The sequence below is a fragment of the Pinus tabuliformis genome, chromosome X (genome assembly GCF_031772625.1).
Source record: "Pinus tabuliformis cultivar Carrire ecotype Pingquan chromosome X, CPIR1, whole genome shotgun sequence".
Taxonomy (NCBI): Eukaryota; Viridiplantae; Streptophyta; class Pinopsida; order Pinales; family Pinaceae; genus Pinus; species Pinus tabuliformis.
The window spans coordinates 124,827,546-124,850,873 of NC_142308.1; the positions used below are offsets into that span (position 1 = coordinate 124,827,546).

The 23,328-nt window shown below is 37.6% G+C and overlaps 1 protein-coding gene across 1 annotated transcript; it reads left to right on the forward strand.

Moving 5' to 3' along the window:
• The first annotated feature begins 19,417 nt into the window (after positions 1 to 19,417).
• On the forward strand, positions 19,418 to 22,525 carry LOC149138751 (Late embryogenesis abundant protein, group 2). The gene is made up of 2 exons (XM_089446692.1): positions 19,418 to 20,945; positions 22,158 to 22,525. Exons 1-2 carry the CDS (start codon positions 19,977 to 19,979, stop codon positions 22,161 to 22,163), a joined length of 975 nt encoding a protein of 324 aa, XP_089302818.1. The 5' UTR covers positions 19,418 to 19,976; the 3' UTR covers positions 22,164 to 22,525.
• Positions 22,526 to 23,328: the final 803 nt, after the last annotated feature.

Below are 23,328 nucleotides of genomic sequence, written 5' to 3' on the forward strand. Positions count from 1 at the left end.
GGCATGGCTTTTTCTAGGTGTAACAGTGTTTTCGGCCTAGCCTTGCCATTTCTGGATAGCCATGGTGTGATGGGGTTCTCTTGTTTTGGTTGAGTCATATTTCCGGATGGATTCAAAGTTGAGTGAGGTGGATCTTCGAAATGATAGAACACATGGCCTAGTAACCCATGAACCAGACTGTGGGTTGCGGTAAAGCCAGATTTTTTGTTGCCTCGAATGGCCTAGGAATCCTTGTCGGTGAATGGCAGGATATACGGTAAAGCCAATAGGTGGTTTTCTCTCTGTTGGGCCTAGTAATCCTAGGTTTGGGATATGCGGCAAAGCCTGGAGAGTGGATCTTAGTTTAGGGCCTAGTGATCCGGGTTTGGATTGTGGTGAAGCCTGAGAGACTAAGAGACAAGAAAATTCCTCATGGTGTAGGTAGAGAAATCCGGTGGCACCCATGCTTGTTTGGCCTAGTGATTGGGTGGAAATCATGGTAAAGCCTGTTATGACGTGTTCATTGTGTTGGCCCAGTGATTCAAGATGGATTACGGTAAAGTATGGTTTCTATTAATGAGGGTGAGGTGGTTTAGCCTCGATATGCCCTGGTTGGTTCTTTTGGTTTGAGTCCCACATTCATGCTTGGAATATGGCATGGGGGTGAATGGCTGAACAGAGATTTGGCTCAACCATTCTATGATCGGGTGGAATGTGGAAGTCCCATCTCAGGTTTAGTTTTTGCATTATTAATGAAAGGTTATTTCTCCTTGTATTTCTATGAGAATTTTGATGGATTATATGTGGTTTATATGGTTGTACTTTCATGAGTGTTTATGTTTTTATTACGTTGGTTATATGTGTGTTTTATGACAACACCTATGTATGGCTCTCAACATGTTTTTTTTTGTAAATGAATGGATAATGTATCCATGACCTAATAGATGGTAATGTAGAAAATGGCATGAGGAAACAATGGTTCTTAGTGATCCTCAGATAAGTACAAGATCCCTATGTTTAATTCTATTGGTTACACTTGTAGATTACATGCTTGCAACATGTTTGACGAAATGCCTGTCATGGCTAGTAGGGGTTTCATTAAGGTCTTGTTTAACTTATTGCTCTTGAAACATTGTTTCCCTGTTATTTTACTACTCCTAGGTTATCATTCCATTCTGGGTAGTGACCTGGGATCTGGGCCTGAAAAAGTGGCTCAAATCCTCAGGACGCTGACATAACACTGGAAAATTGGGTTCGTGGATGCTGGAAGGAAAGCCTGTGAAAACGACTTTGGGTTTTTGGACACTGTCATGCCTACATCATGAGAGCGATTGAGGCTTAAGATGTCCAGAACATCAGTGGGACCTAGGGACAAGATGTTTGAGTGGCTAATATGTCTCTTGAGGGTTCTGTTGCTGATGTGGATAGGTTGGTTGATGTGTTTCATCAATTCCACTTCCTTAGGGTCACATAGGAGGTCGAATCCAAGCATAGTAGCCTCTTGTTGCATGTTTACCCCAGTTGGTTGGTTACTTGGGTAGAGGTGTGAGGAGGTTGTTACAGACTTCCACAAAAGATTGATGTCTGAAGTTATGATTTTCCCCATTTACATATTTTGAGACCTGCCAATCCCCCAAAATCTTGTGAGTGCTCTCTTTGGATAATTGATTTGTTGCACAACTCCTTTCCTTGTAGATGTGACAACAAGAGATAAAGTTAAAAGCATGTTTAGTCTGGAAAATTTCCTCAACAATTAGCAATAGTGTGTGATTTTGGCATCTTTGAGACTCATTAAACCAGTTGATGACATTTAAGGAATCCCCAAAAAATTGAAGAGATTAACAATCATATTCCAAAGGAATAATAAAAGTTTTAAGGATAGGAGTTCAACATGGTTATTTGTGCCCTTGCCCAACCCATTTTTTTTTTAGAACATGATGATAATTAAGGTATAGAATGAGCCCCCCCCCCCCCCACATATTCCATCCTCTCATGAAGCGCCATCGAAATATGACCATGGGATTTGGTAGTTTATTTCTTCTTCAGAGATGTTTCTATGAGTCTAAATTGTTTCCTTATACGGTAACAACACATGAATCACTCCTATTTCAGTAGCAATGTGATCAGGGGTTGATGATGCATCCCTAAAAGAAGCTTTATTCCAGGTGATCCAAATTCCCCAACAAATGAGCAGAGGAATATTTCTTACAGCTTCACTTCCTGATGCATCCCACCAATTCTTCCAAGATTCCCTAAAACTGTGTCCTTGCCAATGCACATTGCATCCCAAAATCTGTTTTGTTTTTTACCAGATGTTTAAAGCAAAAGGGCACAATAAGAATAGATGAAAAACTGATTTTGTTTTGATTTTGCAAACAATACACCATCCAGGGCCTTCTTTGTCCCTTTTTGCAGATTATCCTAGGTATGCACCTTAGTTTTTAGTAAGAACTAGAGAAAAGTTTTAAACTTGACCGAGCAAACCAACTTCCAAATTGTCTTCCACCGCTACTCTTGCTCTCCCTTGATTCTTTCTACAATTTGATGGTTGTATCCTGCTTTAGGAGAGTAAACCCTAGAGATTGCATGGATTCAACATAGAGAGTCGTCCCTGTCTCTGATCCTAATATGAGATATTTCTAGTGATAGGATATAATTAGACCATAAGTCAACCAAATCCCCCTGAAGATCTAATTGAGCTACATTCTACCATCCTTGGGACCAAATAGAGGTTTGGTTCTCATCAAAAATCCGGTTTAAGTAAACAATACCTTGCTCATTCAACTTGTCTACTAGATTTGGAGGAAGCCTATAGTTCTCTATGCATCAATCCCATGTGTCCAAACATATTCTGAAACTTCCCCATTCCCTACCTTCCAAGCTAGACCACAACCTATCATAATGAAAGATTCAATTACTACTTTCCAAATGACTAAGGAGTTTGGAATTCATTTGTTCGATATCCTAATCCATTCATCCAAAGATAAGAGGCTAGATATATTTTTGCATGACAACCAATGTCCACAAATTGTATGTTGAAAGGAGCCTCCAACTAACCTTTGCCGAAAGGGATTTTGCAAAAAACTTTAAGTCCTTTAATCCCCATCCTCCCCAAGATTTTGTAAGAACTATTTTTCCCAAGCTACCCATGGGAGGACATTCTCATCCTTAGATCTAGACCACAAAAACCAACCATAAAGCTTTTGAATAGCCACTACAGTGCCATTAAGAATCCCTATAAGGGTCATCCAGAAGACTGGGATGACATCCAAAACTAATTTCATTAATACTAGCCTTCCAGCACATGATAACTGTTGGGCTGCCAAATTAACATCAATTTTCACTCCATTTTCACCTTTATCCTCATTTTGTCACCTCATTTCATCATATTATCATTACATAACCCTATATTTCCATTACCATATGAGTTTATATTTTCATTTTCCAAAGTTATTAATTTCATGTATTTAGAGTGAATTTATGATTAAAAGTTAGAGAAATAACATGTATTTGCTTATACCTAAAAGTGGCTTGAGTTTGATGACATGTGTAGATCATTTGGAAGTTTCCAAGGCACCCTTATGTGGCCTCCCAAGATCAAATTCGAATTTCAACTCAAGAGGTGGACCATATTCCAAGGAGAAAGATCATGGAGATTTTGATGTGTCATGGGATTTGTAACTAGTATTTAGGGATAAGTTGAGACAAGTATGGGTCTAGTAGATATTTAAGGGATCTACATTTATTGAGTAGATATCCCTAATTCATGTATAAATAAGAAGAGCATCCTTCAAAAGAAGAGGAGGGAGAGAAAACAATTATCAGTTATTCATTAGCATTAGATTTATGTTCATTCAACATGAATAATACCACTTTCTCCAAATCATGAATTATGAGTGTTGTTTGATTCTTAAGGTGTGATAGTTGTTCATGTGTGCTCATTGAGGAATGGAAGGATCCCCATACTGAGATAAGTAAACTTTGTTGTAAAGTAATGTTGTGAATATACTAATTTTAATTATGATGTTCATCTTATTTCTTTGTTGTAAAGACTTGTAGATAATTTCAGTATGAATTCATGTTGTGGCCATGTTTTGTTGTGTGAAGGTTGATCTCTTTTCAGTAGCTAGTTTTGATGTGAGAAGGACAACCACGAACTCCTAAGTTAGGAGTCGCTTCTCCATGAGCTAGATTAAATTGAAATAAGATTTACTTTCTCATATGCTTTCCTAGATTACATTTATGTGAATATTGATTCCCTTTCAGTATATAGTTTTTATGTGAGAAGGGCAATCAAGTCCTCCTAAGTTAGGAGACTCTTCTCCATGAGCTAAGAATTGAACTGAAAACAATATTTACTTGCTTTCATTTATATGCTTTCTTTCTTGCTTTCTTAGGTGTTTGGTAATGTTATTATAGGAAGATTGTAGAAGGACAATCAGGACTCTTGAACAAGAGACTCTTCTCTATCTTCTAAAGTAAAATAATTCCATTGATCAAACATTTTTTATGCTTTCATAAAATAGATCTGATAGTTTAGATTTGTAATATGCATTTCCATTCTAAACAAACTTCCTACACCTGTTTCATCTGAGGTCCAATATATTTTGGTTTGCTTCTAAGTTTATGATACCCCCGGGTTGACAAATTAAATGACAGGGATTTAGCAGACAACTAAATCGCCCAACATTTTGGCACCGTTGCCGGGGAAGCAAACTTAGATGTAAGCTAGTTAAGAAGATTGTTTAGGAAGAATTTATATTTAGGATCATTTAGGGTTAGTTGCATTTAGGAATTTTCATTTAAGTTTATTCTCATATACAAAACATAGAAATAGAACACGAATAAAAAGACCCCCATTCACTAAAAAAAAACAAAAAAAAACAAAAAAAAACACAATAAAAGCAATGAGTATAAGTTTGGAACAACTCGCTCAGATCCTAGCAAGTGTTAGGATCTCCTCTTCTTGCGAAGAAGAGATCTTGACAGCCGCCAAAAGTTTAACTACTCCTCTAGAAGAAAACAATGAATTAACATTTGAAGAATCTTGTATATCTGACGATGAACAATTATTTGAACAGGAAATTGAGGAGGACGAAGAGAAGTTGCAACATGATTTGAATGAGAATGGAAATCACGCCTATGAAAGCTTTATCGAAAGGTGGTTTCGATGGTTTCAAACAAGTACGAGGTTAGATCGATTTTGTTTTTATTTCATTAGATCATACTCACAAAAACTAGATTCGATCATCCTTGTATATTTTCATTTTAAAATTGGGAAATTGAAAATGAATATATTTTTACTACTATTGCGTGAATGGTTACACTGGAAATTTAATTACACGTAATAGTTTGTAATTTTCAATTAGCATAGAGTAGGTAGGATCATATTTTATGTTTCGAATAAGTATGCTCTCCTCCTGCGTCTTTGTACGATCTCGAGGATCAGAAAGTAGAATGTTTATAAATGTTTTCATGGTAGCAATATACTTGTCTCCATTTGCTAAAAAAAACATCCTAGATCAATAAAAAATCTTAGGTCTTTTTAGGGTTAGAATAAAATTTAAATTCTTTTTCAAAAATATTTTGATTTTAAAAAAAAGAATCAGAATAAATTCTTTTTTTTTATTAGAATAAAATTCAAGTTAAAAAAAATTAAAAAATTTTAGGAATGAAATTCAATTCAATTTATTTTGTTACAACATAAAAAAAAATTAAAAATAGATTTTTTTTTTTTTTTAATTTTTTTTTTTTTTTTTTTTTTAGTTTAAAAAAACATAAATAAAACAAAACACATTAAATTAAATTATAAAAAAAAAAAAAAAAAAAAAAAACAAACAAACAAAAAAACAAAACAAAAAAAAACAAAACAAAAAACAAAAAAATACAAAAAACAAAAAAACAACAAAAAAAAAAAAAACAAAACAAAACATATATGTATATATTTAAAAACTAAAAAAAACATAAAATAACAAAACAATAAAAATCACATAAAAGCAAAACATATAAAAAAAATTAAAATAAAACAAACATACGGTTAACGCTTGGAAAACAAATAAAACATTGTAAATAAAAAATAAAACAAACATAAGTTAAAGCTTGGAAAATAAATAAAACATTGTAAATAAAAAAACTTTGACCATTTACAAAAACTCCATTGACCTGTTGCATATCTCCCGAAGCAAGTTGACCATTCTCTTTTGTGAAGATCCGGGAGATATCATAATGCTTGTATACTGGCGAGAGAATAATAATCTAAGGCTGCAAGGTGCAATCACGTAGGGATCAGAGTGCCAAAAAAAGCCGAAATCCAACAACGTCAGAATCATACAATGGCCCGAAAACGATCACAAACCAATCCATTAATTGTTAAAAGTCACTATGAGGCTGATGAGTCGTATATATTGCCGCAATGGGAACATTAGAGGTCGTGGTTCAATCAAAGATGAAGGGCTTATCGGCCATATTTTGTGCGTAGTGCCAGACAGTTGTGGCTCACCAGAATTCCAAGGACAACCAATCAAGGGAAGAATATTTGTCAACCGATCATTCCCTGTGCACACCACCTGCAGCCCAAGGAGTGAGATCATTCAGCTGTTCGTTTTGACAACAAGGACAAGGAACGAAGAATGCTTTTGATGAAGGAAACAAGGCAGAGATTGTCACTTCGTGAGGAAGAAAGTCAGCTGCTGCATTTGAAAAAGATAAGAGTTCGGGCGTTGGAGAAAGATAAGATATGTTGCCTTGGAGAAAAGTGGCAAGATGACAACGAACCCCAAAAATAATGGACGAGGAAAATCAGGTTTCAGTTCATAAAATATGGAAGAGATCGCGCCAATTCCTCATGTAAATTGTAGAATATATCCTTTGAGCTAAACTTTTGAAATCGAAAGATTAGTTGAGCACTTCACTGGCTGAGATCCTAAAATTAGGTGAGTGCTTCATTGTTGAGTGCTTCGCTAGAAGAGGAAGTTGTGGTTGTGGCAATCCACTCAATCTGTTGTTATATGATCAAAGAGGTGCAGAGTTATAGAGACGCATTCCAAAGTCATTTAATTTGCATATATGTGCGCCGTCTGCAATCTGCCAGATGGTTTGCCAAAGTCAATGATATCACTGCATGACCATACACAAACACAGGTGCATTGAAGAATGGAAAGATAATAAATATCTTAACTTAGCATTGCAACGATGCTTAGAATGCATTACATCAGCCAAAGGAGGATGCTGATGTAGAGCCCTGATCGAAGTCATTAATGTAGTTTTCCATCACATCTTTCATGTCACAGTGAAGAGGATTTTGAACCTACAATAGAATTTTAAGTCGCTCTAAAGAAGCTACAACTGTACGAGAAACTCTACCTGCTACGACACCAACATTTCCAGGGGCCTTCACTCCTTTGCTGGCTAATTTTTCCTCCTTGGCTAGATTTACAAACGTGGAGACTCTATTTTTTTTTTTTTTGCTTTCTGCACTCCCCAGCCTCGGCATCTTCGTTGGTGGAGCGATTAGGAAAATAGTTCAGAATTGCCAGACCATAGGTGTATGTGGGCATGCGCTCTCACATTTATAATTGTCCAGTAGTTTTTTCGACGGATCTTGGTCGGGTGCTCTCTCATCTACCAGTGGGACGCTAATGGTGTTGCGCCCTTGTGGTTGGAAATTCTGTCAGATACGGCCGTCAAGGCTGTAATAAAATTGTAATACGGTTGCAGTGCATGTCTCAGCTTTGCAGCAAGTAAATTTGTGAGAAGGTCATGGTAAATTCTTATGATCTAAGCCAAGGACTTTTTCGTCAACTCTCAACTACTTTTCTTGGAAAGCCATTGAAGGAATTTGCTAAGCAAGAGATGTATGATTAATGGATTGCAAATATGCCGAAAAGGATGTCGAGAATTCAGTTTTACAGGAGTTGATGGAGAAGGCCGACGAGCTCACTCCATCAAAGTGATCGAGGAGTTGTAGATCGAGGTATCACAAGTTTGTTCGCCAGACATGCGACAGAGATCAAGACACCTTTCGACATCATTTTCTGGCACTTCTGATAAATCCCAAGTTCTCGAATTGTTTGACGTAGCCGAGCAACGTTTGGGCCTCTCCACATCGTGGTGAACAACGCAAGAATTTTGAACCTTTTCCACCATCGCACAGATCTCTGTCGAAAACTGGGAGCACACGTGTAAATAATGACGAGGATTCTGGCGCAGGAGTTGAGGGGCACCCACATCACTGCAAATTGTGTGTCCCGGGAGCTGTTGCCAATGATATGTTCTTTTCTGGAAGGAGCGAGGCAACGACCAATTGGAGTACATTTCAGCGATTGAGGAAGGTGGATGATGTGGCTTCCATGGTTGCGTTCTTGGCCAGCAACGAAGGAGCATGGGTCGATTCTATTGATCGTGTCAATAGAGGCGTGGTTGATGGATAGTACTGATTGCACTTGGTTTTCAGAAAAGTTAATAGATTTGATTTTATTATGTTTTATTTATTTTTAGTTTTTCAATAACCATACAAAATAAATATTAGTTTTAAAGTTTTTTAATTCAAAAAAAAAAAACCAAAACAATAAAAAAATTAAAACAATTCAAAATAAAAATAAAATAAAAAAAATCAAAACAATACAAAACATTTTTTTTATTTTTTTTTTATTTTAATAACAATCCAAAGCAAATTTAAATTTTAACGAAACAATTAAAAAAAATAAATCAAAACAATTAAAAAAACAAATAAAAAAATCAAAGCAACTAAAAAATATCAAAACAATTAAAAAAAAAAAACAAAACAAAACAAAACAAATTAAAAAAAAAAAAAAAAATTTCAAAAAATTGCAAATGGACATTTCATAACAGTTGAAAACATTTTATGCTAACTTGTCTTGTTGGAGTTAGGAACTAGCGCGCAAAGGCAACAGGTAAAAAATTCATTTCATTTTATTTTGGTTGCTAAGCATTCATACTCATTCTTGCATTTTATATCTTTCAAAGAGCTCTTAAAGTTTTCATGCAGGATTTGTACTAAGCTTTTACAGGCGCGCGAAGATCCAAGTTCATGCAGATGTGATCTCGAGAAATCACATTCATCATTGAAAGCTTGAAGGAGTTAATTAAATATGTCGTGACATTTGTCGCTACACATAAATCTTTTGCGTCATGATATGTTACCCACACTTCTCCTTCAAAGCCTCATCAGTCATCCATGTTAAAGTCCATTGATTCATTGCCTTATCCATCATGACTTCATACATGTCTACTTTTCTGAGTCGCATACATTTTTGCCTACCTTTCAGTTCATCTTTTTGCCTCATGAATAAACCATCCATCTCTCTACATTGCCTTGCTTTCCTTGCCATAAAAACTGTTTGGCCATAACATCTTGTATCTATAGTCCTACCAATCATTTTGTATGAACTCGCGTTGACTGATGTGGGATTCCTTAAGGCCCACCTTTCAACAAGTCTTGACCCATCGACCTCAACACCTTATCTGGGACAAAGACTAGAGTCATTATTAGTACCTTGAGGCTTGCATGCCTTAATGGCAAGTCTTCTCGCCAATGAACAATGGGAATACATTAATGTCCCTTGTTTGTTGGATCTTGCAAGTGGCTCGACATTAGCTCATTTATTTGCACTTCGCAAGATGTACTTGGGTACCTTGGCACTCATTGACATTAATGGTGAGTTTGCCTCGCATTGGTTAACGACATTCATCAATGGTCGGTAATCCAATGACTTCTTTCCATGTTCGACATCGACACATTCATTCACATGGAAAGAATTGTGCCACGATATGGGACGAGATGAAGACTATATGATTCAGGAGCAGATTATTTTATACTTTGGAACAGATTCAGTAATAGTAATAAAAGATCCATATTCGCGACTTTATCCATCATATATGCAACCAAGACACAGATCACATTCTTGTATTCTTAATTCCATGATTCAACAGCAGAAGCTACACTTTTCTACATATACACAGTTTGTCCACTCAGGTAAGTAAAGGTATGTTCTTTTCTAGCTTTTTATCATACAATTCCTTTAATACTAAAATTATAATTTTTGGAAAATGTTTCACCATGTTCATATTCACATCCATTCTCCATTATCACCTTCCATATGTCATATATGTCCTTTCTACACATATCATCCTAACCAACATACTTTTTCCAAACAACTACTATTGCATTATGATTCAAATGTTACATGTTTTGCAAATAATGATCAAAGAAAGAATGGTTGATTAAATGTTTTCAAAGTCTTTTGATGCAACCCAAAAACAATGAAAGTATTGTTACACAAGAACCAATACTAATCAAATTTTGGTTGTCACACAAGAACCAACCAAAATAATATGTTGCAATCAAATGTTTTTAAGAGAGAAGACTTTGCAAAAAAAAAGAACAAAGTTGTCAAAAAGAAAATTATGTGAAGTTAAAAAATTTGATATCAGCCAAAGTTCATGTAAAAGCAAGACAATTCAAAAGATCAAATCATGATCAATGTAATAGATTGCATGAGGACATGCAATAACTTAAGTTGGGGGGTATGTTGGGCCGCCAAATTAACATCAATTTTCACTCCATTTTCACCTTTATCCTCATTTTTTCACCTCATTTCATCATATTATCATTATATAACCCTATATTTCCATTACCATATGAGTTTATATTTTCATTTTCCAAAGTTATTAATTTCATGTATTTAGAGTGAATTTATGATTAAAAGTTAGAGAAATAACATGTATTTGCTTATACCTAAAAGTGGCTTGAGTTTGATGACATGTGTAGATCATTTGGAAGTTTCCAAGGCACCCTTATGTGGCCTCCCAAGATCAAATTCGAATTTCAACTCAAGAGGCGGACCATATTCCAAGGAGAAAGATCATGGAGATTTTGATGTGTCATGGGATTTGTATCTAGTATTTAGGGATAAGTTGAGACAAGTATGGGTCTAGTAGATATTTAAGGGATCTACATTTATTGAGTAGATATCCCTAATTCATGTATAAATAATAAGAGCATCCTTCAAAAGAAGAGGAGGGAGAGAAAACAATTATCAGTTATTCATTAGCATTAGATTTATGTTCATTCAACATGAATAATACCACTTTCTCCAAATCATGAGTTATGAGTGTTGTTTGATTCTTAAGGTGTGATAGTTGTTCATGTGTGCTCATTAAGGAATGGAAGGATCCCCATACTGAGATAAGTACACTTTGTTGTAAAGTAATGTTGTGAATATACTAATTTTAATTATGATGTTCATCTTATTTCTTTGTTGTAAATACTTGTAGATAATTTCAGTATGAATTCATGTTGTGGCCATGTTTTGTTGTGTGAAGGTTGATCTCCTTTTAGTAGCTAGTTTTGATGTGAGAAGGACAACCAGGAACTCCTAAGTTAGGAGTCGCTTCTCCATGAGCTAGATTAAATTGAAATAAGATTTACTTTCTCATATGCTTTCCTAGATTACATTTATGTGAATATTGATTCTCTTTCAGTATATAGTTTTTATGTGAGAAGGGCAATCAAGTCCTCCTAAGTTAAGAGACTCTTCTCCATGAGCTAAGAATTGAACTGAAAACAATATTTACTTGCTTTCCATCTTGCTTTCTTAGGTGTTTGGTAATGTTATTATAGGAAGATTGTAGAAGGACAATCAGGACTCTTGAACAAGAGACTCTTCTCTATCTTCTAAAGTAAAATAATTCCATTGATCAAACATTTTTTATGCTTTCATAAAATAGATCTGATAGTTTAGATTTGTAATATGCATTTCCATTCTAAACAAACTTCCTACACATGTTTCATCTGAGGTCCCATATATTTTGGTTTGCTTCTAAGTTTACGATACCCTCGGGTTGACAAATTAAATGACAGGGATTTAGCTGACAACTAAATCGCCCAACAATAACCATCTGAAGCTCCAATGCTTTAGTCGTTTATCCACTTTAGCTAGCAGCCTTTGCAAATCTTGTTTCCTATAAGCATTGGGATTTAGGTAGAATCTGAGATATTTTAGATTATCCCGAAGGTGTTTAATTCAAAAGGTAAGAAAAGTTGTATGCTTGTTACTTATCCCCAAGATAGACTGTCATAAGAAAGAGTGGATTTCTATGAATTTATAATCATACCTGAGTAAGGGCGCTCTTGATTTCTTCCAAATCCTAGACCAATCCATTACAGAAATGAGAATATCATCTACAAACAACAAATGAGTTATATAAAGGTTTATTGCCACCTCAATTCCTTGCAGATCTCCTTGCTGCTTGAATGTCAATAAAATTCTACTCAAACCTTCCACAACGATTATAAATAAAAGGGGAGATATAGGGAATCCCTGCCTCAGTCCTCTTTGGGCAAGAAATAAAGGGGAAGATGACCCATTTACTAGAACAACACATGAGACATTAGTCAAACAACTCATAATCCAATTGTTTAATGGAATTTCAAAACCCAAATGCATCAGGATCATTCTGATATATATTGACCTTATCATATGCTTTTGACAGATCAATATTTTCCACTAATCCTTTCAGCTTCTGGATTTTGATATTATGTAAACCTTCTTGAGGTACTATGATAGCCTCATGGATTTGGCACCCCTCCAGGAATCCAAACTTATCTTTAGATACATTCCTGGACAGAACTAGGCGCAATCACATTGCTATGATTTTGTAAATACAATTACATTTAAGGGAAATGGGTCAAAAATCATCAAAGGATTGAGGTTCATCCACCTTTAGAATCAAAGAAATATAGGTGGAGTTAAAAGGACCGTGAATGCTCCCATTAAGAAAAGGGTCTTCCACTACTATCAACAAGTCGTCTCAAAGGAGCTCAAAGAAACCCAAATAAAACTCAATTGTCCAACCATTAGGGCTAGGGATTTTATCATTCTGAATTCATTTGATGATTGCTGCTAATTCCCCTTTGGAAACAGGTTCCATCAATCTTTGATTGTCTTCTTCTTCTGCAAAATGAGTAAAGAATTGTGCAATCCGAATTACTTCTGCAATTGATGCTTCCTTTGGAGCCTTGTACAAATTTTGGAAGAAAGCCTTAGCCAATGCTATAATTTCCTCAAATGCTTTTGCCTTGTTGCCATCTAGCCTTGGCATCTCCCATATCATATTTCCATTTTTCCGGCCTTGAGAAAAATTGTGGAAAACTTCGTGTTTTCATCTCCACTCTTTAACTTAGACTGAATGACTCTTCATCCTCCATTGTTATTGCTTCTTTGCCAACAATTTCCTCTTTGATGCTTCCAATTGCATTATTCTTTGTCTAGCCTCGACTGAATCATAACCTCCTCCCTCTGGTGCTTCTAATCTCCCCAATTATTCCTCTACAAATTTGAACTCCAAATCATCTCTAATCTTCTTCTAAGTTTCCCATAATATGGTAGCCTTTTTAACCTCCTTCAAGTTTGATGCAAATTGTTGGGTCACTGAGATCCCAGATTCTGTAGAGAAGGGAAACCAAGTGTCCTTCACTAGCTACATAAAACTTGCTTCATTTAACCATGCAAGATTGAATTTAAAGGGGCTACCAAGTTTTCGATACCCGCCTTGAATCTCCAAGAAGGTTAGAAAATGATCGGAGTCTCCTCCATTCCCTATCCACTACTGGAAAAGAGCAAGATTGTCCGTCAATTTTTTGGCCAGAAGAAATCTATCTAGTCATTTTTCTACCCATACATTGTCCACCCGCTTACTCCTCCACGTTAGTTTAAGTTTAACTGTGTCTACATCAATAAGGTGATTATCCATCAGTTTTCTGGAAAAAAAAATATGCCAGTGGATCTGACATGGCTTGAGACCCCCATGTTTCTGAAGCCCCCAACGAAAAATTCATACCCCCCCCGATAATAAGATTATCTTCTTTCATGAAGGATTTTCCCAAAAGGTTGTTCCAGAATGGGGCTTGATCTTTGTAAGGTCCATAAATATTAACAATTATAATTTCAAAACATAGCTCAACACAATAAATATTCGCTCCAAGGAGCAATTCAAAACCCCATGAATTGAGAACTTGAATGGATCTCAAGTTAAAACCCATAACTAAACCCCTTGATTGTCCCCTCGCATCAACAACAAAAATTAACCAGCCAAGGAACATTTTGGCCAATATTCCCATTATTATTTCACTAGGACCCAAAGTTTCTTGAAGCATAATTATATCTGGAGAACTGGAAAAGATTAATCACTTCAGAGCTAGATTTTTATGTTTACTAGCTAAACCTTTGCAGTTAAATGAGGTGACTATCATTGGGAAACCTCTACGGGGGCTTGCACTGCTCTAAGCACCCCTTTGAGGGATTTTTGTTTGCCTTCAGTAATGTCTAGACGAGACTTGTCTTGAGAAATAGACAACTTGGATTTCCTTCTTTTGGAGTTACCAGGGCCAGGGCAGTTCAAAAGAGGACCGAGGCCTCCGTTCCCAAACATGAAATCACCCTTGGGGAGTCTAGGTCTAAGGTTATAATGGGAATCAATCAATGGTGTAAGGTTTGACTTAACCAAATGCGGGGATGGAGAACAGGTAGGGGATGTAGCCATAACAATGCTATCAATGGCTTCAAGAAGCAAGCCTAAAGGGGTGGAAAGACGAGCAGAATAAAACGGGCTAGAAGGACTAGGCCCCGGAAGGAATGTAGAATCAACATACGAATGAGATATGGAGCAGAGAGAAGGATTGGCAGAAGTGCTCGGAAAAGGGGCAGGCTATGGATTGTTGGAGCAGATCGCACGATCTTCCAATTGAGCTTCCTAGATGTCCGCCATGCCTTAATCCCCTTCCACTGAGGAAGTAACAATTTTTTCCATCTGCTTTTGAGGCCCATCTTGAACTTCCTACCTAAGGGGGTTCCTTGTTGCTTTGTCCAGTTCAAGCCCCTGACTCCCTATTGATGTACCTTCTGATTAATAACTTGGACACTTCCTTCCCTTCGCCACCAAAGGACAACCTCCAATTAAATTTCTAAATCCATGACACTGATGGCATATGAAGGGAAATCCTTTATAGTCAATAAGTTGAGTGAAACTAAAAATCTCGAACTTAAAATTCAGCTTTGGATTAAAACCCTCCCAAGGATCTAGCTTGACTAATATCTTGGATACTTTTGTTGTTTTTGACATGTTAAAAGTCATATTCGCTTCAAGGAATTCCCCCAATTCATTGTCAATTAGTCAGAAAACATCAAGATTCCACATATGTGGGGGAAGACCAAGGAGCTTGACCCAAACTGACATTATCTCCATATGTTCCCAACGTGCATCGAATAGAGGATTCCATCTTTTCAGGAGAACCGAGGTTGAATCAATGCTCTAGTTCCAACCCAAAACCTAGGAAGCCGCTTATGTTGACTCAAACTGCAACATGAACCATTCCCTCATCATCAAAATCACTTCTACCTTCTGGGCCAACGTATTCCCCCAAGTCTTCTCCACCTATTCAAATAATTCTTGCCCTCTGAAGGAGCGCCTAGTCGCCATTCCTACCAGAACATGTTCCACGTTTCCATTGTTGAATCAAACTAAATCTCTCCTCCAAAAACCAGGTTACTTTCTTCAGTTTTTGGCTAGATGCTTTTCTTAGAAGTGGCCGAAGAGACTACTCCTAAATAATTGAAGGGAAACCTAGATTCAATGTGGCTTACCTGATTTCCCTGTCATCCATCAAAGGAGTCACTACATTGGCTATATCTTAATATTTCTTGAAATACTATGGGGATTCCACTTACTCCCATTGAGCTACTTCTACTAATGAAGTCTAGAGAAAAAGAAGTCTCATTTCCTTGCTATAGAGATGATACCAAACATTCTTGAGGGAAACTCTGAAAGTTGTTATAAGTGCCTCTAAACCTTGGCAAAAGATTCTTGCTTGCCGTAAATGATGAGGGAAGAGGGTTTGAGCAACTAAACCCTACTACCCCACAACCAAACACCACATCTCCAAGTCCTTTGTTTGGCTGGAAACAAGAAATTTCTGATAGTAGACATTTTGAGTCCTTTAATAAGACTAGAACCAACTCATCAACCAACGACTCAACCTTGTTGCCTGAGAACAATAACTGACCAAAAATACCTTCCTTCTAAGGTGCTGCCACATCCCAAGGATTCAAAACCCCAACATCCAACAATCGCCCTCCCAGGAGGTCAGAAACCTTGCCCAACTTCAGCAACATTGATGTGCCAGTCAAATCTTTCTATGGTGAGCTAGGTGGAAGGAATACTTTTTTTAAATTACGTTGAGTGGGCTGAAGTCCCCAAACAACCAATATGTATTGAGGATTCGGGTCTAGATCCACCTTCTCATCCATAGTTACAACAATAAAAACCCTCTAAATTATTGCTTAATCCTCACTTTGCATAGTAAAACCCTACCACTGATAAGCAAAATTGCCTCCACACCACGAAGAATGAAAAGGAAAATGGAAACGGGGAAGAAAGCAATTTAGCGAAGACCTAATGACTAGGTAGCCACACACTTACCTGTGACTGACATTTTTGACAATCTAGGAGCATCCCCAGACCTGGTTCCATCGTCCCGTTGGAAGATCAATTGTCCTAATGACTTGTTATGTTATGTTATCTAAACATTTTGACTAGTCAAATTACATTAAAAAAATAATTATAATTATTAATTAAAACATTTTGACTTGTTCAAATGACATAAAAATAGAAATAGAAATAAAATTAATAATTATTAATAATTAAACTAGCCTAGATCCATCTTAACCCTGGATCTATCAAACACAAAGAGGGATCAAATCTCTCGAGGTGCAAGTATTTCCTCAAACTTTGCACTCAAAAAAGAAGTTTGTACCTTGAGAGATTTCATCTCTCTCGGTGCTTGATAGATTCATAATTAAAATGAATCTAGGTTGGTATCTTCTCCATTCTCACCCTCACCCTCATGAGGGGAGATGGCAAGAAAACTACGGATGTGGGGGATATTAATGAAAACTTAATATGTCGTCCCATCCCCACACTCACCCTCATAAGTAAATTTTCCTTAATATCTTCCACCATTCCCTCCCCATTCCCTCCCTGGTCCTCATATATAATTTTTTCTCCAATATTTTTTTTTTTGTCGTTAAAAGACTAGCTAAATTTTTCTATTATATTTACAAGAAGACTTTACAGACAGTGATGCAGACATTCCAGGGCCAGCAGTTGCACCCTGTATAATTTAACTTTAAGACCAGAAGCTCCCTCGCAGGGGCAGCACCGACAAAACTTTCAAAATAACCAGCCAAACTAAAGAGTTTCTCCCAAAACGAGTTGCTTTGGAGGCCCAGAAGAAGTGAGAGTCAGCAAGCTAAGGGGCCTCATTACTCTGAGCAGAATCAAGACTGCCCACGCAGGGGCTTTCGACATTGTCTAACTGAACCCAACAAGAAACAAAATTGAAACTAGACTCGATATGCATAAACCAAACAAATAGACACAGAAATTGCCAACCAGACAGACGCAGAAGTTGCCAGCCATCAAGCACAGTAGAATCCGGAACCGACATACCCGCAGGAGCTTTAGTTCTGTTTTCTGGTGGAGAGAGGAGGAACTGTGTGGAGCCGGGGCTCAGTATCCTGGTCCTCGCAGAGGCTTGGGTCTTCCACCACATAGCACCATCCCCTTCCCTCCGGGACTCCTTCCCACATCGCTTTCCACTTATCCTCATCCATGCCCGGGGGTGCTGGCCCCAAGTCGGGTGAGGTGCCTTGCACCGTCTCCTTCCCCAAATTGTCTGGCTCGCTCGGTGGCAGCTCCTCAAGGCCTTCCTTGCCAGCGCTTTCCTTGCCCGAACTTCCTGGTGGCCTCTCCATTGCATCCTTGCCCGAACCTTCTGGAGGTTTCTCCGCCGTGCCCTCAGGAGTTCCAGCACCGAATTCTTCAGGGATTTTTGTAAAAAGGACAGAAATGTGGGCTTTGACGCCTGTGTTGTCCATTGAGCCTCCCAGAGTGAACACCACCGAGCCAAACGCTGGCAGCAATGGCCCTCCCTCGCTCGAGCTGCCAACCTCCAGGAATTGTCCACATGGGAGTTGGGTGGCTCTTGCTCTCCTATGACAGTAGCAGCAGCAGCAATGGTGGTGTTCGTCTGCTGCAGGGGTTCGAGAGGAAGAACCTCTCCCTGGTCCTCGTCTGCTGGGCTGTCGTTCCCGCAATTTGGCCATGTCACCCGCGAATGCCCACACCCGTGAAATTTCTGAGCACCCTCCTTCTGCACACGAATTGACCCGTCTTGCTTCCAATTGAACCAGAAATCCTTCGAGTTGCCTCCCCTGCTTCCGGCCACAGCCTGAATTGCAGCGGCAGACCAGAGCTTGCACTGCGGCAGGAGGCTTAGCATCCACCGACTCACAATTCCTCTGCTCTCGCATCCGGCTGATCTTAACTCTCCAATGCATCCACATCCTTTGCTGATATCGATTTCTAAACCTGCTCTGCAACAGAGCATTAACTGCATTCTGCGCCACCATCGAGAACTCTTGCTCTGCAATGAATTCCCCTCGAATATCTGCTGAACCATTATGCTATGACGGCGGTCGGACCAGGCTCATTAAGATCTCCACGGGGCGGCACATGCTGGGCATGTGGCACGTCCCTCCTTGGCACGTCATCACCCGCATCCGGGGAATTTTTTCTCCAATATTATTGATAAGAGTGTCTCTAATTGTCTCAACCATCATAAAATCACAGATTCCTACTAATATTAACTTACATACTATTAGTAAAAATTACACCCAATTAAAAACTAAAAATAAAATAAATAAAATAAAAATTCACCCTCACCCTAATCGTCATATTAATTTTTTCATAAATCTCTCTCCCATCTTACATTACCAATTCCATTTCTTTTCACTACCAAAATCCATAAAATTACCAATTAAAAAAACATTTTTCCATAACATCTCTGCCCATCCTATGTTACCCATTCCATTTTGTTCCCTACCAAATTCCGTAAAATTACCAATTAAAAAACATTTTTTTCCTTGCCAAATTCCATAAAATTACCAATTAAAAAAACATTTACCATAAATAAACTCCTCTAACAAGTTATAACAACCCCAACAATTTAATTCAAGCTATTATCCACATCTTGACAATGTACCGAAGCCTAAATAATTTCATATTACAAAATATAATCGCAATAGTGAGATTTACTTCCGCGTTAATAATTGCTCTAATACTATCTTCCAATTGAAATTAACCACGTGGATTACGGGTAAACGAAAATACCGTTGAGTGTCTATTTTTATCTGACCAATAAAAGTTTGTACGTGGTCAAATACGGTTCTATATAACGATAGATGATTAAATATATTAAATTTTTGTTTATATGACCAATAAAAAATTGACACGTTTACCACCTCGAACCGGCCATTCTCGGGCACTGTACCACGCGCTGAGAAACAGAGTCTGGATATTTGAACAGCAGACGTTACACTGTCAGAAGGGTGATTACCCGTTCAATTGAATATATTTTTTTTCCGTCATTTCATGGTGAAGGAATCACTATTTATACTGAAACCGAATGCTGGAGAGATCGAAGGCGAAGCGATCCGAATTGCTGTTCATCCGATCATTTGTTTTTAGCTCTAAATTGCGGTTTTAGCGCAAAAATTAGATCTGCATTGCGTTGGAGGGTTTTGTGGGATAGATTCTTTGGAAAATTAGATCAGAGGTTGTAATTTGGTGATCTGGTTAGCTGTCTGGTAGAAAAATCAGTTGTATTTCTCGGTGGGTATTGGAGAATCGACATAAAAGAGTTTTGTCGCTTTGATCAAAGCGTACATAAGGAAGCAATCTACAGTTTCAGCCGGGGTTTTGAAAAGTGAGCATTGAAAGAAATTTCAGTTCTGGTGCTGGATTTACCTCCGGGAACTCCTATTTAGGTGCGTCAAGGGTTATTGAAAAAGTGGTTTTAGGGTTTTAAAGGGGTTGTTATCATTAAAATAGATCTAAGTAGTGTCTAATTTGTGAAGACAATGTCATCGTCTGAGGAGATCGAGAAGCAGAAGGACAAAGAAGAGACATCTGTGACCGAGAGAGGTCTGAAAGAAGACAAAAAGGATGAAGATAAGGACGAGGATAAGGGTGGATTCATTGACAAGGTGAAGGACTTCATCCATGACATAGGAGAGAAGATTGAGGAAGCTATTGGTTTTGGAAAACCGACGGCAGATGTCACAGGATTCCACATTCCATCTATCAATCTGAAGAAGGCCGAAATTGTTCTCGATGTGCTTATAAATAATCCCAACCCTGTTCCGATCCCTTTGGTGGACATTGATTATCTAGTAGAGAGCGATGGCAGGAAGCTTGTCTCTGGATTGATCCCTGATGCGGGCACAATTCGTGCCCATGGGTCTGAAACTGTGAAGATCCCCATGACAATAATCTACGATGATATCAAGGACACTTATGATGATATCAAGCCCGGAAGCATTATCCCTTACAAAATTAAGGTTGGCCTTATTGCAGACGTGCCTGTCTTTGGCAAGATAACGTTGCCTCTGGAAAAGGAGGGAGAGATTCCCGTGCCTTACAAACCTGATGTTGATCTGGAGAAGGTAGAATTCGATAGTTTCTCCTTCGAAGAAACTTCAGCAACATTGCATTTGAAACTGGAGAATAAAAATGATTTTGATCTCGGCTTGAATGCGCTGGATTATGAGGTCTGGCTTGCTGAGGTGAGCATTGTAAATGCGAAGCTGGATAAGTCCGCGAAGGTTGATAAGAATGGAATCAGCTACATTGAGTTGCCTGTTTCCTTTAGGCCAAAGGATTTTGGATCTGCTCTCTGGGACATGATTAGAGGCAAGGGTGCTGGATATGCTATGAAGGGAAACTTGGATGTTGACTCTCCATTTGGACCCATGAAATTGCCCTTCAACAAGGAAGGTGGCAGAACCCGCCTCAAGAAGAAGAACAAAGAGGAAAGCGAGGACGATGAGGTAAATTTGATCTCAGAGTTCTATCATTTTTTTCAGTTTTCTCTTTCTCGAGCATTAATGTTTGTAGTATTTGCAGGTCCATTTCGAATAGAATGCGATGTTTTCTGGCTTAGGAGTTAAAATGTGAGAGATATTATGGTTGTTACACTGTTTCTTACATGAATTATTTTTTCATCTTGTGCTTTGGCATCCATGTTAGTGATGTTTCATTTTACTCTGTGAATCTCATATGCAATCCCGTTTTTCTTAGGTGCTCTAGTTGTGGAGCTTTTTTTCTTTCAATCTTTTGGATATTGGAAGGCAATAACACATTTTATGGGTTTAATAGCAGTTTCCCTGACTGTGCAAAGAGTCGTTGTTGCAAATATATTCATGTGACCATGCCTCCATCCAATCTTCTTTTTAAAATCCGTATTGAAATTTTTGCACTGGTTTTTGAAACTCCCAGTGCCTGCTTTCTATGGTCACGTTCCCCCACCATTAGAATTAAATGTCATATTTGACTGTGACGTCTTTTTCCGTATTTTGCTTATATTGAAACGGTTATCTTCTACTTCTCTTGTTGTGTATCTAACTGTCACAGGCATTTTTTCAGCCCCATTGTGATTGAACAGTGAATTTTAGTTCACAGAGCTCGCAGTCTAGGCAGGTTGTGAATTAGATAGACTGTCTTCTTGTGTTTAGTGCATTCTCTGCTTGCCCGCTAATATGATTGCAGAGCCTCAAAAGGAGCCCCTTTTCAGCATTGACTGTGCCTTCTTGTGTGGTGCATTCCCTGCTTATCATGCTAATATGATAGCAGACTCTGTGATTTTCACTGGGTTTTAACTCAGTTGCTGTGTGATTTCATCAGTGTTTAGTTTTTCCATTTGACTGAGCCACGCGAGAACTTTAATGAATTTAATTGCGAAAGATTGAGTATCGTATATGATTGAATTTGATAGAGGAAATGTCTTGCTGAAATAGTTAACAAAATAGTAATTCGCACATATTAGTAGTAAGTTGTCAAATGATCATTTTGGAGTCAGAAATCGGATATGATTAAAATTGATAAATGGAATGTCTTGTTGGAACTGGAAGGTTTGCAAAGTAGTAATTGCCACACATTAGAAAGCTGTCAAATGAACAGCGCGAGTTTTTCAATTTTAAAGATTTCTTATTTAGATTCGACAACTGACTATATTCAACCGGTGTTTCTGTTGTTTTGTGCAGTATTGAGTAAACTCCTTTGGAATGCTGTAACAAGATAGATAGGACTATACTTAGCTTGGACAACTGCAGTATTTTGCACTGTTTCATGGATCTTCTTTACTGAAACCTAGATAGTGAATATTATCTGTTAAAGGTGTGGAAATTTTTGTGTCATTTTGGCCCATTTAACATCTTCCAAATATTATAGACCATGTGGGCATTTTGCAGTAAATGTTTTACATGGATCTTATTCTTAGAATATAGAGGATTGTTGTTTAGTTTGGGTTATCTTCAACAGATTATAGATCAAGTAGGCATTTTGCAAGTCAACGCTTTATATGGATTTTATAGTAAGAAAATAAAGAGAAGTGTTGTGCTGTTTTTATAAATTTGCTTATGGGGTTTAAGTCTAGAAAAGTTAGTTTCAAATCTCCTTAGTTCCAATGCTTGTGGTTGTTCCAAACTGGTTTCAGCATTATACCGTGTTTTGGCTCATATGTCAACTTGCAGCTTAGGGTGTTTATTCGATAACTACTATTGAGCATTGATAACTTGATCAATAAAACAGTTTGTCGAATCATAGAGCGGTTCTTTCGGCCTACATTTTCTTACTAAATTTCTGCATCTACATCTAACTGTTACAAGCTGCACTCATAAAAAAATCAGATTATGCACAAACACAAGCAAATTCAGGATAATTTACATTAATGTTGTATTGCCAATGTAGGGTAGGGCTTTCCATTCTTTTTTTCTGTCAAGTGATGATTCCAGTGTCCTGTTTTACTCTTGTTTTCTTATTAGGGCTGATTACTGTAGTCATTACTTGTAGTATCTCCGTGCATCTTATTTTTGTGTAGCTATTTTGTTGAATCCATTATGGTTTTTATAATTTTTGATATTGATCATCCATTGAAAGCTCAAAATAATTCAATTAGTAGATGGCCAGACTACCAGCACGCAGTTTTCTGGTTACATGGTGTACTTTGTTAAATTACTAATTAAGAACCTCAATCTGGAAATATATGATGCACTATTGGGAAATTTACAATAAGCCTGTTAAATATCTAGAACCACATTATATACACGGGGTTTTGAAACCTTCACACAAGGAGTGCCTTAAAGGTATACAATATCACCAACTGTTCTACATCCCTTAAGGGTATACTCTATCACCAACTGTTCTACATCCCAT

Coding starts and splice junctions, on each gene's coding strand:
- LOC149138751 (XM_089446692.1), top strand. CDS start 19,977: ATGTCATCGTCTGAGGAGATCGAGAAGCAGAAGGACAAAGAAGAGACA.